Source organism: Aptenodytes patagonicus, chromosome 8 (genome assembly GCF_965638725.1).
Source record: "Aptenodytes patagonicus chromosome 8, bAptPat1.pri.cur, whole genome shotgun sequence".
Classification (NCBI taxonomy): Eukaryota; Metazoa; Chordata; class Aves; order Sphenisciformes; family Spheniscidae; genus Aptenodytes; species Aptenodytes patagonicus.
In genome coordinates, this window is record NC_134956.1 from 6,491,880 (window position 1) to 6,506,483 (window position 14,604).

Below are 14,604 nucleotides of genomic sequence, written 5' to 3' on the forward strand. Positions count from 1 at the left end.
GCCGCTTGGCACACGTAACTGTACTGTGCCAAAGCCCGTTGGTGTGAGCTCCCCACCGGAGCCTGCTGCTTCCTCGGTCGTGGGCATCCCTCTGCCCCGTCCCCCGCGCCCCCCTGTCCCCCGCCCCGGGACAGCCCCACCTCTCTCACCGCCTGCCTTCCCCCCGCAGCCACCCCGTGGAGAGCCCCCAATAAGATCGACCTCTACGACGTGCGCAGGCGGCCCTGGTAAGGGGGTGCCGGGTGGGTAGGGTGGTCCCTTTGCCGGCCCTTCCTGGCCGGGAGCGGCCAGCTCCCTCCCCTTTTCATTTCACACATGGTTGTCATTGGCAAACAGACACCGTAACACGGGCAGGGGCATCCGAGCTGCGGCTCTCGGCTCCCACTCCCCTCCCCTCTTCCCGGGAAGGCAGAGCGGGACGGAGAGATAAATCCTTGGATACAGATCAAGCGTGGAGAGCTGCCTCTCGCCCTGCTCCCGCCTGCAGCCGCGGCTGCCAGTGCTCAATCCCTGCCAGCATTCCCATCCAAACGGGAAAACAACCAGCTCTCGGAAACCATGAGCCAGGAGGATGGAGAGAGAAACGGGCAGGCAGCGCCAGGCTGTGGTTAAGTGATAGCTGCAAGCCGCCATTTAGCTGCACACCAAGTGAGGTGGGATTGAATCGCTTCCCCTTAGCCCAGGTAGAGGTGCCAGCTTGGCAGCGCTAATTATCACGCTGCCCACAGGGCTGGGGGAGCTGTGGCCCTGTCCTGCCCATGGTTGCTGCCTAAAAATGTGGGCACGGAGAGGAAAGCAGGCACAGGTCTCTGGCACGTGCCCAGGGAGCCCTGTATCCCAGGGGAGCACCCCCCTGCCTGTGCTGGGAGCTGCCCCCTCTCCTTGTCAGAAAATTAATGGCCCTGCTACTATGGTTAATTGTCTTTGATTGCTCCACATTAATTATTAACTGTTCTCTGCCGGGGCATCCGTGCGGGTTATTGGCAGAGGGGGGACTGGCAGGCCATTTTGGGGGGGCTACTGATGTGTATGGGGGCTACCAAGCCCAGCTAGCCCAGCTGCCTGCCCACTAGCCAGGCTGGCCACGCACTTGCCCACCCAGCCATGGAGGAGCAGCAGTACCCTTTGTGCTGGAGGGCAGCACTCCCCCAGGGACACCCCTTTGAGGTCCTCTCCTGCCCTCGCACCAGGGTCTGGTGCAGCACACGGCCCTCGCCACTCCGCTGCCGGGCCCGGCAGGGGCCACGGTCCTGCCTGCAGCCTCAGCAGGGCCACCAGCGCCGCTCGCCCGCCTTCAGCTCCCTTGATGAATGGCGCTATTAACCACAGCCTTCTCCCGCGGAGCCCAGGGTATTCATCTGAGCAGGGCAGCCAGAGATGGATGCGCTGCCACAACCCATTACGAGCAGCATCTTAGTTGGGCTCCATGCCGTGCCAGCAGCCCAGCCCTGGGGAGCGGGTCAGGCACCAAGCCCCCGGCCTCCGCCGGCCGGCAGGAAGCCCCTGGGCAGCTGCCTGCCAGTCCTGCACCCCAGCATGAAGAGGGGGTGCTGGGGGGACGTGGCACCCACGCTGGGACGGCCCTACCTGCCAGCATCCCGCATCCCACCCGGGTAATCACTTGTAATTAGGGAACATCAGGACCTGGGATTAGCAATCAGAGCCTACCCCTTTCCCAGTCCTCCCCAGTAATGGTGAGTAATTGATACTAATAGCACACTAATTAATTCACGTCAGGCCTGATCCTGACCAAGCCACTAATGAGGCTCCCTTGGACTTCAGCCATGTCAGGATCAAGCCCCACGCAGTGGGACGAGGAGGCTGGGCTGTGCCTGGCCATTGCTGGGATGGGTGCTCAGCACCGCGACAGCTCTGTCCCACGCAGGATGGCACAGTGGGGCCGGGAGTGGGACTGGGTGCTTCAAGGGGCGAGGAAGGGTTCCCTAATTGTTTTCAGGGGGGAGGATTTACGTAGTAGTATTATTTTTCCTCCTCATAGCTAAAAATAACCTAATCAGCCTGGCTTTTAAAGCTACCAGGGGGGTAAATAGCATCTTAATATGGATGTGTGTGTCAGCATAATCAGCGCGCAGAAAAGGGCCTGCGATGATGGAAGAGTTTAGCATTTAGAGCTCATTAGGCTGATACGGTACCGAGCGGCAGGTCGCTGGCGGTCTGCCGTGCCGTGCTGCGCTGTGCCACATCCTTGCCCCCGCTCGCCCGCCACCTCCTTGTCCCTGCTCCTCACCGCAGGGTCACCGCAGCCGCGGGTGCGCAGGCACTCTCGGCATGGCTCTCCGGCTGCCCGTGCCCTGGCAGAGCTTTGTTCTTGGGTTGCACCCAGCAGGGTTGGGGTTCCCCCCAAAATTAGTCGATCCCGCTGACCCCCCTCTGCTCCCTGCAGGTACATCCAAGGCGCCTCCTCCCCAAAGGACATGGTCATCATCGTGGACGTGTGAGTACATGGGTGGGGGCCATGGCCGGGCTGAGCCCGGCCAGGACAGTGGCACAGCTCCCTGAGGTGCCACTGTCCCACCAGTGGCCGCGGGGAAGCTGTGTGGGACAGTGCTGGTGGGGAGCCCTGTGTCCCCGCGCTGCCGAGCCCTCAGCACCCCTCTCTCCTGCCAGGAGCGGCAGCGTGAGCGGCCTCACCCTCAAGCTGATGAAGACCTCAGTCTATGAGATGCTGGACACCCTCTCAGATGATGACTATGTCAATGTGGCCTCGGTGAGTGCCACGGGGCGGGCAGCAGGGCTGTGCCCCCCAGGCAGCTCCCAGCTCCCCACCGTGGGAGCCCTTTGCCCCCAGACCCACCTGGCCAGGGTCTCTGCAGAGAGAGAAATGCCATTTTTTTTCCTCTTAACCACCCACCTGCCCATAAGCAAGGAAATGGCTGCTCGGGGCTTGGCTGTACATGGTGGTGAGGGAAAGCTGCCCCCATCACGGGGCGTTCGGCAGAGATGCTCCTGGGGCGATCCCAACCAGCCACCTCCTGTCTGTCACCAGCCAGTGACATCATGCCCGCCGTGGCGATGTCACCAGTCGGTGACCTCACGCAGCACAGTGGCTGTGCCACCGCATCTGTGCATCACTGGGCGCCCAGCCCATGCCAGCTCTCCCCTGTCTGGCCGCAAGCACGCCGGCGCTAATTAACGTGTCTGGCCGGGCTCCATTAGCTGGATCGCTGCTCCCCTAATGAATGGGCCCTATTGCCAGCAAATGAAGCCGTAAGCGAGAGGCAGCACCTGCTCCCGCTGCCGGCACGGCACAGCACGGCACAGCACGCCTGCTTGCACGAGCCTGGGGGGTCCTGCAGAAGTGAGGGTGCCGGTGAGCCTTGCGCTGGCAGCACCCGCTGCCAGCACCCACACCAAGGCAGCTCAGTGCTGGATTTGGCCCAAGCTAAGCCCCGGTCTTGGCATTGGCTGTCCCTGGGATGTGGGACGTGGGAAGCTCCGGCCACCTCCCACCCATGGGAGCTGAGCGTGGTGGGTGGTTTGTGCCCACCGGGGGCTGCCTTTGGGTCCCCGTCCCCTTTCTGCAACCCGCTCCCCTCCCTTTCGCCTCCCAGTTCAACGAGAAGGCGAAGCCGGTGTCGTGCTTCAAGCACCTGGTGCAGGCCAACATCCGGAACAAGAAGGTCTTCAAGGAGGACGTGCAGGGGATGGTGGCCAAGGGCACAACCGACTACAAGGCTGGCTTTGAGTACGCCTTCGACCAGCTGCAGAATGTGAGCTGGGGGCCGGGCTGTGGGCTGCAGCGGGGGGCAGAGTGCACCCATGGGTGCTGGGGGCAATGGCAGAGCTCCAAGCACCTGGCTGCTGCCCCGTGCCTAGGGCTTTGGCGTGCAGAGGGCTCCTTGTCCTCCTTTGCAATGCCAGGGGGGACATCCCACCCCCCAGGACACTGTAGCCAAGGTTTTGCTGGAGCTGCTGCCCCTCTGGGTTATTAAAAGTTAGCAAGGCTGGGCAGAGGGGGATGGATCCAGCCAGACACCGTGCCAGAGGCAAAATAAAGATGAATGGTGCTATTAGGTGCCGAGCGGCAATAGCCACAACATCATTTCCAAGCAGACAGCATTCCTCCTCCTGCCTGTTCACCCTGACCACCCTCATCCTGGAGAAACAGGCCAGGAAAAGAGATGGGTTGGGGCCAGCCCTCCTGGCCGCATTCAGACCCACGCCCAGCGCCGCTCGCTCTGGGTCCGGGCTCAGGCGACATCTCTCTGCCCCACAGTCCAACATCACGCGTGCCAACTGCAACAAGATGATCATGATGTTCACGGATGGTGGCGAGGACAGGGTGCAGGACGTCTTTGAGAAGTACAACTGGCCCAATAAGACGGTGAGGGGCTGTGGGGCCGTGTGCCAGGCTGGGGCCGCTCGCCGGGAAGGGAGATGGCTGCTGCAGCTCTATTGCCAGCTTCCGCCTCATTTGCCATGAGCAATGTCGCCATCCTCTCTCCCTGACAGCCTGCTCCTGCGCCGAGATGCTGCCCTGGTAATGGGGCAGCTGACACGCCGGTGCTGTTTATAGCTGGCTCCCACCTTGGTGCGTGGGAGGTACGGGGCCAGGCGGGGATGGGGCTGGCGGGCCCCCCTGCGAGAGCCTGCCCTGGGAGGAGCACACCCCAGGCATGGGGGACAGGGCTGCTCGCAAGCAGGAGGGTCCCCATCACCATCCAGCTCCCCAGGACCTGGAGGCCCATGAGGCAGGGGGATCCTGGGCCATGCAGGACCCTTGGAGAGCACAGACCCCCTTCCTGTGCAGCAATGCCCCAGCGCAAGGACCTCCGGTCCCGCCTGGGTAGGTGGCTTCAGCTGATGGGGGACAGGACTGGCCAGCTCCAGGCAGGGAGAGAGGGGCTCCCTTCCTGCCTGCCAGCACAGCCAGCGTTTGCAGGAGCTGCCTTCTGCCTTCCTGTGCTTGGCCACGGGCAGCACGGTCTGCGTGGCAGAGGGTGATGCCACACTGTCCCCAGGGAGGTTGCCGTTAGCTGGGAGCACCCGAGTGTGGAAGACTGGGGTGCCCGGCGGACGGTCCTCACCGCCGTGCTCTGCCGCAGGTGCGGGTCTTCACGTTCTCCGTTGGGCAGCACAACTATGACGTGACCCCGCTGCAGTGGATGGCCTGCGCCAACAAAGGTGAGCAGAGCTGGCACCCGGCTGGCACGGGAGGCTGCGGGGTACTGGGCTCACCCCTCGCACGGGGGCTGGCACCAGTGCTCCGGTGCACACTGCTGCCGGCAAGGCCCTGGCTGGACAGCAGGACGGACAGCAGGACAGCCAGACTGCCGGACAGGCAGACAGCCGGCTCTCCAGCTGCCTTTCTCTTTCTTTTCCAAGGTTACTACTTCGAAATCCCCTCCATCGGCGCCATCCGCATCAACACGCAGGTATGGCAGGGTGCCGGCAGGCAGGCAGTGCCACTTGCCTGGCAGCCGCAGGCAGAGCTGCCCTCCCGGGGGTGCTCTGCCTGGGGGTGTGCTCAGGCAGCCCCAGCCCCGCTGCAGTGAGCCCAAAGGCTGGCAGCAAGCCGAGGAGCTGAGCTGAGCCCTCGGCCAGGCCTCGCGCTATTGAAATAAGTAATTCATCTTCTGCAGCTCCCCATGGACCTGCTGTCTTTTGAGTGACTAATTATGAAACATTAGGCGTTAATCAGTGCAGAGCAGAGCCGAGTACAGGCAGGGAGCGAGCGTGGGCAGGGTGCAAGCGCAGGCAGGGCCAGCCCCAGCAGAGCCAGGCGTGTCTGCCCCACACCCCGTCCCCCTGCCCCTTTTCTGCCCCTTTTCTTTATTGGATGCACACGCGGTGCCATGGTGGGCAGGTGATGGGGGCGTCCCCAAGCGGGGCAGCTCCTCGGGGCAGGGCTGGAATCGTGGCACTGGGGCTGCCCCCCCGCCCAGAGGTCTGCCTTGGCAAGGTGAGCCAGGATGAGGGAAACCTGCCCTGGGAGAAGATCCCAAAAGGCCGGCGGTGACAGCCAGGGAGACAGCAGCGACATGGTCCGGGCGTGACGGAGCAAGCCCAGCCCCGGGGATGGCTGGGAGCCAGGGGGGCTCTGACTAGCGCTGCCTGGGGAGCCCCTGCCCTGCCTGTGCATGGCCGATGGTGAGCAGCGCTTTGTTTGCATCTCGACAGGCCCATTTGCTTCCCAGCTGGAGCCATTACCTTCAGGTTTGGTAGCTGCCAAGCCCCCTCCCCTAGCTCAGCCTGCAGCTGGGGGCCGGCACCAAGCACCCTATTAATAATCCCTGGGGCGTGTGTGGGGAGAGGGGTGTCACCAGATTGGAGCAGGGAGGCATCTGGCTCCCATGTCATGCTTTCCCCTGCCCTGTGTCCCTGCAGGAGTACCTGGACGTGCTGGGCAGACCCATGGTCCTGGCCGGGAACCGAGCCAAGCAGGTTCAGTGGACCAACGTCTACCAGGATGCCCTGGTAAGGACCCCCAGCCCTGGGGTGTGGGGAGGGGGACACACTGACCCCAGGGTCCTGCACAGCCCCGAGGTACGGGTGGGGACACTGGCCCCGGGGTCCTGCACAGCCCTGGGGTGCAGGTGGGGATCCCTAGCCCCGGGGTCCCACACAGTCCCAGGCTGCCAGTGGGGACACCAGCCCGAGGGTCCCGCACAGCACATGCCCCCATCTCCCTTGCCAGGGGAGTAACCCTCCTCTGCTGCCCACCCCCAGCTCTGGGTCCTGGGGCCAGTGACAGGCCATGGGACACCATTCTGTGCTTTTGCAGGGGCTGGGCCTGGTGGTGACGGGCACGCTGCCAGTGTTCAACCTGACAGAGGACAGCAGTGACAGGAAGGTAGGAGACTGTGGCTGCCACCACCTGCCTGCACCGGGAGCCCCGGGTGTGGGGCTGTGGCAGGGTGGGGAGGGTGCCCTGACGCTGGGTGCATGGCTGTGGGGGGTGGCCACTGGCACCCCTGGGGTGCTGCCTGCTCTGCATACCTTCCCTGGGGTGTGATCCTGCCATCCCCAGGACCCGAGATGGCCTTGGCTAGCTCTCCCGGTTCAATGGGGATGGCTGGCAGCTGCAAGTCCCTGGGGGGGTGTAGTGTCCCATGGAGGGTTGCGGCAGGGCTGACACATCACAGCCTGTGCCCCTGCGGTGTCCAGATCTGACCCACACGTCCCCGGAGGGAGAAGGGGTCCATCCCCCTGATTGCCCATCCCCGTGCTGGCGGTGGCAGGTGACAGCCCTGCTCCCACCCACCTCCCTCCCTGTGCTTCCTTCCAGAACCAGCTCATCCTGGGCGTGATGGGGATCGATGTGGCTCTCAACGACATCAAGAGGCTGACGCCGCGATACAACGTGCGTGGGGGCCTCTTCCCCTCTGTCCCTGCCCTGCGCTGCCCAAGCCCAGCGTGGAAGCCCACTGCGGGGAGCCCCAGGGTGCCCCCCCAGCACCCCGTAGCCCCTCCAGCAGCACTGGCGGTAGCAGGGTGCAGAAGCCATGATTGCAGGCAGGGACCGGGGCAGACAGGCAGGGATCAGAGCTGGGTGACGCTCTGGGACCCAGAGCGGAGCCAAAACCCTTGCAGGGTTAGTGGGGAATAAACCTTACCAACCTGGGGAAAGGGTCAGCAGGCAAAATCCAGAGCCAGGGTGAGAGATGCTGTTGGCCTGAGAATAGAAATAGATGGATAGAAAAGGCTGAGCCTCGGGGGGTGGCATGGGGCGAGCTCTGCGTGCGAAGGTGAGGGTGATCACACTGGCACGGCATGCCACAGAGGCGCCTGGCTGGCCTTATCCCTCCTCCTGTCCTCCCACAGCTGGGGGCAAATGGTTACGTCTTCGCCATCGACCTGAACGGCTACGTCCTGCTGCACCCCAACCTGCAGCCCCAGGTGAGAAGGGGCCCATCGGGGCGGCAGCAGCGGGGGTTAGCCGGGCCCTGTGGGACACGTGGCTTCCCGGGGTCGTTAAGGAGCTAATTGTGGGAATTGTGATGAGTTTGTCTGGACTCGGTGGCAGCTGCAGGAGCCCTGAGCCCTTCCCCGGCTCTCCCTTTCTGCCTGCAGATCATCAATTTCCGTGAGCCAGTGACGCTGGACTTCCTGGACGCTGAGCTGGAGGATGAGAACAAGGAGGAGGTGTGCAGACCTGGGGGCAGCTTTTGGGGTACAGGCTGCCCCCCCCGATCTGCAGTTGCAAAGGGCACTCAGCCCCTCCAGCCTGCCCTGGGGAGCGCCTCGTCCTAAGGGCCCCAGCACAGCTCCTGTGGGGCCACGGTGGGGATGGGGGATGGGCCACTGTCCCCTGGGTGCCAGCATGATGAGCCCCCCTAGGCTGCTCGCTCCTGCACCCGTGGGTCCCCAGTGCCACCCCACTGGGGTGGGTGCCCACGGGCACGTGGCAGGCTCTGTGGCTCTCAATCACCTCCTCCATGTCCCCCAGATCCGGAGAAGCATGATTGATGGGAACGACGGGCAGAGGTTCATCAAGACCCTCATCAAGTCCCTGGACGAGGTAACACTGCAGGGGAAGGGGGTCCCAGCCGAAACTACCGCCGTGCTGAGCGCCCAGCCCCGGCGGTGGGGAGTGAGGGGCTGTGTCCGGCATCGGGCTCGGAGCCGGGGTCCCTTGTCACTGCGCCGGCAGGGTCCTGGCACCGCGGAGGCCTGACTGGCTCCCTCTGACCCGCAGCAATACATCGACGAGGTGTTCAGGACCTACACGTGGGCCCCCATCAAAAGCACCAACTACAGGTGAGCGGCGCTACCGGTGCACCCACACTTGCCCGACATCGGCCGGACCTGCACCAGCATAGGGCTGCGGTCTTGTGCCTGCAGCTTGGCTCAAGGCCACCAGGAGTGTGTCCTGTGGGCTGCAGGGTTGCAAACGTGCAGTCACATCATTGCACGCAGCCAGTGGTGCTCTAGAGGGCACGCCCAAAAGTGCTGCTCACCAGTATTTGGCACTTTTGAGCTGGGCCACGGTCCCCAGGGCTCAGGACAAGCGCTGCAGGGCTGGTATGCAAGGTGCCGGACAAGGGACACCCCTGCCACCACCTGCCTGCACAGCCAGGGGTTCGCGCAGGTCTCCGTCTGCTCCGGGGTGGGTGATGGTGACACACGCCCACCCTGCAGCACAGGCAGTGGCTTCAGAGGCAGAGGAGAGCAAAGCTCCCCTCTGCATTTATCGCCCGGTTTGGACCAGCAGATGTGTAAAAAAAGACCCCGGTATCATGATGTCCGTGCTGTCCAGCTCATGCTGCCTTTGTCCTGTGAGGAGCCATGTGGTCCCCCTGCCGCCCAGTGTACCCTCCTCTTCCTCGTCACCCAGCTCGGGAGGGGCTGGCAAGGGTCACAGTGACCTCCCAGCGCTGCCAGGTATCCCCCGCGCAGCCCCAGTCCTGTCCCCCATGGTGGCACCCTTCCGGAGCCAAGCAGCACTGTCAAGCAGGGGACAATGACACGGGGTGATACAGCTGTGGCCGGGGCTGCGGGTTGATCTATAGGGCGAAAGGTGCTGCCGGGGCCCCTGCGCTCCCGTAGCTCCGCACCACGGCAGGGTTGTTCCCCAGGGTTCCCTGTGACACTGTCAGCATAGGGTGACACCAGCACTGAACAGAAAAAAGTCGCCACCCTCCTCTTGCCACCTGTGGTTTGGGGTGCCACCACCTCTGCCCCCTATGCTTGTGTGCCACCACCCCGTCATGCTTTTTTGGGGTGCCACCACCTTTGCCATGCTTGCTGGGGTGCCCAGTCTGTGGTGCCAGGCACAGACAGGAGGGGTGGCTTGGGGGGCAAGTCCAGGTTCTGGTGGCTCAGGTGCAGGTGTGACATCCGATGAGAGTCGGGAATGTGGCCCTCACCCGCCGGTGCTCGCTTATCTCGGGCAGCACCTGGCACAAACACTGTCACTGAAGGCCACTGGCTGCTGCAGCTGGCACCCAGGAGCCCAGCTCCCTCTGGCAGCATGTCCCGTGGGTTCAGCAGCCCCGGCACCAGCTCCTGCCACCTCCTTTCCCACCCCCCTCCTGCACCCTGCATGCCAGACTCCTGGCTGGTGGATCCCTGTCCTTTCTGGCTCACCAGTAGCAGGTGCCTGTGTAATGGGTGTCTTCGATCTCTCCTCGCTGGGAAGGTTTTGTCCCTTCTTTCGAGGGCTGTGTCTATTCGTGCCTTCCTCTCTTAGGGGGATGTCGTGTCCCTCTTCCACGTGTATCTCCCTTTGTTCCCAGGCGGGCGAGTCCTGCCCATCTCAGCCCTAGCTGGACAGGTTTGCCACCTCCTGTGCTCAGGGGTGCCACCAGGACGACCGTAGGTGCTCTGCGGATGACCCTGGGTGCCCTGGGGACAACCCTGGGTGCCACCAGGATGGCCATGTGTGACCCAGGATGACCCTGGGTGCCCCAGGATGGCAGTAGGTGCACTGGGGATAACCCCGGGTGCAACCAAAATGGCCCTGCGTGCTCCAAGGATGGTCCTGGATGCCCCAGGATGGCCCTGGGTGCTCCGAGGATGGCCCTGGGTGCTTTGGGGATGATCCTGGATGCCCCAGGATGACCCTCGGCACTCTAGGGATGATCCTGGCTGCCCCCAGGACAGCGCTGGGTGCAGTCCCTGGAGAGAAGGATGCAGCGGGGTGTGCAGAAGGCCAGCGGAGCTGCCGTCTGCCATCGGCCGGGGCTGGGTGCTGCCGGGGGGTGCCAGGCAGGGTCTGGGGGCTGACCAAGGGCTCTGGGTAGGTGTAAAGCCTTACACCACCTGTCTGTTCTCTCCCTCCGCAGCCTGGGGCTAGTTCTGCCTCCCTACAGCACCTACTACATCCAGGCCAACCTCAGCGACCAGATCCTGCAAGTGAAGTGTAAGTAGCCCCTGGCTTTCCCCGCCGCCCTCTCGCACTCCCGCTCACCCCCACACCGGCCCACGGCTGTCGGGGGGAGAAACACAAAGCAAAAACTTGCGAAAAGAGATAGGGATCACTATAAGAGGGAAAAAAAAAAAAGAAAAATTAAAAATAAGAGAGGCATGAGTAGAGGTGAACGCACAGAGGGAAAGCGAGCTGCCTGCCTGGGGTGCCCCGGGGTGCCAGGGTTTGGTCCTTACGCTTTGCACCCCAAAACCCGAGCCCCAGGCTGCAGGCAGGCGCTGCCCGGCGCAGGCAGGGGCTGCGCTGCTGCCTGTTCGCCTCCTGGGGACAAGGGATGACGCTGTTGCAGCCAGTTAATTTGCGAGCCTGGGAAAGTTTGCATGGATCTCTTAATTTCCTTTGGTTTATTACAGTTCTTTGGTTTTGGTTTAAGCCATTTATTCTTCTTTTTATGAGTTCAGTTTTGGTTGGTTTCGATTTTCATTTGGAATTAATCTGTGTATGTGTGTGTTAGCCTGGCCTCCCCTTTCTCTCTCTTTCTCTCTCCCCTGACCCCCAAGCCTTTTTCCCACCGCAGGTCCACGCTGCTCCCGGGGACCCTCTCCCCCGTGGGAGAACCGGACCCTTCCCCTCTCCCCTCCAGTTCCCCCCATTTCTCCCCCTCGGCCGCTCCGGCGGCTTGACCCCAGCCCCGCTCCAGATCTGGCCCCTGCCGCCCGCTCCATCCATCGGCAGGAGCCCTGCGTCCCCGCGGGGACGAGGCCAGGCTCTCCCTGTCCCCGGGAGGGGGGATCCCCCCACCCTCCCTGGCTCTACCCTCCGTGCCGTGCATGCCCCCCTAACTCAGTGAGGACATTTTGGTATCAAGACTGTTGCAACTGTTTGCTACTGACTCTCATTTTCCTTTGGAGTATTAAATATATATATATATATATTTCTCTAGTTATATCTTTACATTTTTTTTTTAATTCTTATTTCACCGTGGCCTTTTCCTTTCGTTACTGGGTTTTTCTTTCTTTTTCTTTTTTTCATGTCGTTTTTTGCAAGAGGTTTCCTTTTGGTATGATTATGATACACAATATTTTTATTCAAACGGCAATTGAATAAAATATTGTTTGTGCCCCCCTTCCCCCTTTCCACCCAACCCCCTTTTTTTTTGTTTGTTGTTTTTTTGTTTGTTGTTTTTCTTGCTTTCTCTCTATGGTGGATTCACACAGTACCAAACATCAAAATGAAGGGCAAGTATTTTCAGTCTCAGACCACTCACCTTCACCACCCCGTTCCCCGCCCCGTGTCCAGTCCCCCCCCCAGCCCCCCTGCTTGCCCATCTCCCTGCCCGTTTGCCACGCCGAACCTGCAAACCGCCACCGACTCGCCCTTCCTCCCTCCTCCTCCTCTCCTCCAGTTCCCCCTTTATTTGAAAGCAACATGTCTTGTTCTATCCATGAGAGCTTTGTCACGACGATCCCCCACTCCCTCCCCGCACATCGCTCCCAAACCCAGTTCGATATCGTTCAAGAGCTGATCTCGTATGAAACTCTGCCGTTTTTGATCCACAAGGTTTTTCGTAGCTAGTTTGATACCCCGCTCTTTTCCCCCCCCCTTCTTGCTCCTCTCCCCCCGCTCGCCTCCTCTGACTCCTTCTCCCCCCTGTCCCAGCTCCTCTGCTTCCTCTTCCCCAAGACAACTCAACCTGAAAGGAATAGGGCTGTGCAGGGAGGAGGGGGGCTGCTGGGTGGGCGCCCAAAGGTGGCAGGGACGGAGGGCAGGTGGGGGACCCAGTCCTCCGCTGCTGTCGCCCTCTGGTACAGGCTTTTTTGGGGAAGCCCCCCCCAAGCAGAAACCCTCAGCGGAGGTGGGGATGAGACCACCCTGGGGCAATGCCACCCTGCTGCATGGGGGACCGCAAGCCTGGCCCCGCGGGGATGCAGGGTGGCCGAGCCCCGGAGTGCTGCGCTGCCTGCTCCCACGGGTGCTCGGTGGCCATCCCTGCTGCCCTGGGACCCAGCATGGCATGAAGCCCCTGGCAGCTGCAGCGGCCCGGTGCCGTCCGTGCCCCCTGGGAGCAGCCGAGTTTGAGCCCAAAGTCCCACTGAGGCAGGCGGGGGGGTGCCGGGGCCAGTACCCACCCTGTAGTGGAGCGGGACGTTGCCCATGCGACCCAGGGCAGGATTTGGCCCACGTCCCCATGATGCCTAGCCGCTTGTGGGAGCAGGAGGGGCCCCGTGGAGCCAGACCCACAGCTCCCACACAGCCCCACGGCAGGCCAGGGGATGCCCCGGCACGCATGGTCCCCAGGGGACCTGCCGCCACACTCCCTCCCGCACGCGCCCCACACGGCGCCCTGCACAGCTCCCCGCACATGGTGCCTGCCGGCAGCCTGCCCAGCAGCTCTCGCTCCCCGGCACAGGCAGGCGGACAGCTGCGGGGGGCACAGCAGCGCAGGGGGGGCCAGGGGGGACGGGGTCAGGCGGGCAGGACAGGGGGGAGGTGGAAATGTCACCCTCAGCCCTGTTCTATCAGCTTTGAGTTGCCTCCTCCTGGCGCCCCTGCGATGGCAATGCTGATGGACCAAGTATGAGTGTTTTGTACTCCTCTCCTCCTCCTCCTCCTCCTCCTCCTCCTCCTCCTGCTCCTCCTCCTCCTGCTCCTCCTCTTCCTCTCATCGGCTTGTACCCAGCCCCTGCCTACAGCCCTCGGAGAGCAACAGTCCAACCTCTGGCTGTGCCCTGCAATGCACTGGGGGCCGGCGGGAGGGTGAGGGGGTGGCAGTGCCCACTGGGGGGGCCGGTGGCGCCGGGATGTCCCATAGCACCCCCCCATGCACCCCCTAACCCGACTCACCCCCTCGACCTGAACCCCGCATCCGCTGCCCTTCTGCTGGGGGGGTCCCCGAGAGGCACCCCAAACCCTGCTGGGCTGCGACCCCCCACTTAAAGCAGAGCGAGGTGCCAGGCTGGCGGGCAAGCATGGGCCCCCGTCCCCGTTGGGGTCCCACTGCCCCAGGGAGGGAGGGGGGCTGCCGGCACCCAGCAGCAGAGCCCAGCAGCACATTCCACGGCACTTTGCTGGGCAGGGAGCCTCTGGTTGGACTGTCCTCGGCAAGGTTCCCCGTTTGGCCATGTCGATGCCTGAAAACTCCTTTTTTTTTCTCCTGACAACCAAGTGTTTTGGTGATCCTCCTCTGGCCAGGAGCGCAGCATGCGGTTCCCTGCCCTTGCCCACCTCCCCACACCCCCGAGAGAGAGACGCCCCCATGCCCTCCCAAACATGCATATATATACATGTGCGCGCATATATATATGTGTGTGTGTCTCTGTGTGTCCCTGCGTACACGCCACCGGCTGCGCGTACACAACCGCCCGCCTTCAGCCCGCGACCGAGCAAATTCGAGCCGAGATGGGCAAACCTCTCCCGATTTGGCTATAACTTTCCTTCCCGTGCGGTGCCAGCGACAGCAGAACGGCCTTTTCCTTCCTCTCTTGTTACCAAGAGCAGCAAATGCCTTTTTTTTTTTTTTTTTTTTTTTTTTGTTCCCTCCCCTCTCTCTCTGTCCGTCTCTCTCCCTCCTGGCCCCCGGCATACCCGTCCCCGCTCCCCGCCGGATAACCTTCCCTTTCTGTTGCAGATTTTGAATACCTGCTGCCCAACAGCTTTGAGTCGGAGGGACATGTGTTCATTGCTCCCAGGTAGCTTTGCGTGTGCGCTTGCCGAGGTGTGCATCTGCCCCCGGCCCCGCTGCCGACCGCCCCCATCACCCCCCATCCTCGCCT

General features: G+C 62.6%; 1 protein-coding gene across 2 annotated transcripts in view; it reads left to right on the forward strand.

Moving 5' to 3' along the window:
• CACNA2D2 (calcium voltage-gated channel auxiliary subunit alpha2delta 2) overlaps positions 1-14,604 on the forward strand; it is a 227,444-nt gene that overhangs the window by 205,121 nt on the left and 7,719 nt on the right. The window contains exons 8-24 of one of the 2 annotated variants that reach the window (XM_076346119.1): positions 170-227; positions 2,405-2,455; positions 2,629-2,728; positions 3,573-3,731; positions 4,238-4,345; positions 5,067-5,145; positions 5,347-5,396; positions 6,349-6,438; positions 6,746-6,814; positions 7,250-7,324; positions 7,786-7,860; positions 8,035-8,106; positions 8,411-8,482; positions 8,660-8,721; positions 10,749-10,825; positions 12,049-12,069; positions 14,460-14,520. In XM_076346119.1, coding sequence (XP_076202234.1) covers positions 170-227; positions 2,405-2,455; positions 2,629-2,728; positions 3,573-3,731; positions 4,238-4,345; positions 5,067-5,145; positions 5,347-5,396; positions 6,349-6,438; positions 6,746-6,814; positions 7,250-7,324; positions 7,786-7,860; positions 8,035-8,106; positions 8,411-8,482; positions 8,660-8,721; positions 10,749-10,825; positions 12,049-12,069; positions 14,460-14,520 — 1,279 coding nt within the window. The remainder of the gene's footprint in view (positions 1-169; positions 228-2,404; positions 2,456-2,628; positions 2,729-3,572; positions 3,732-4,237; positions 4,346-5,066; positions 5,146-5,346; positions 5,397-6,348; positions 6,439-6,745; positions 6,815-7,249; positions 7,325-7,785; positions 7,861-8,034; positions 8,107-8,410; positions 8,483-8,659; positions 8,722-10,748; positions 10,826-12,048; positions 12,070-14,459; positions 14,521-14,604) is intronic. The other variant, XM_076346120.1, reaches the window with a different exon arrangement.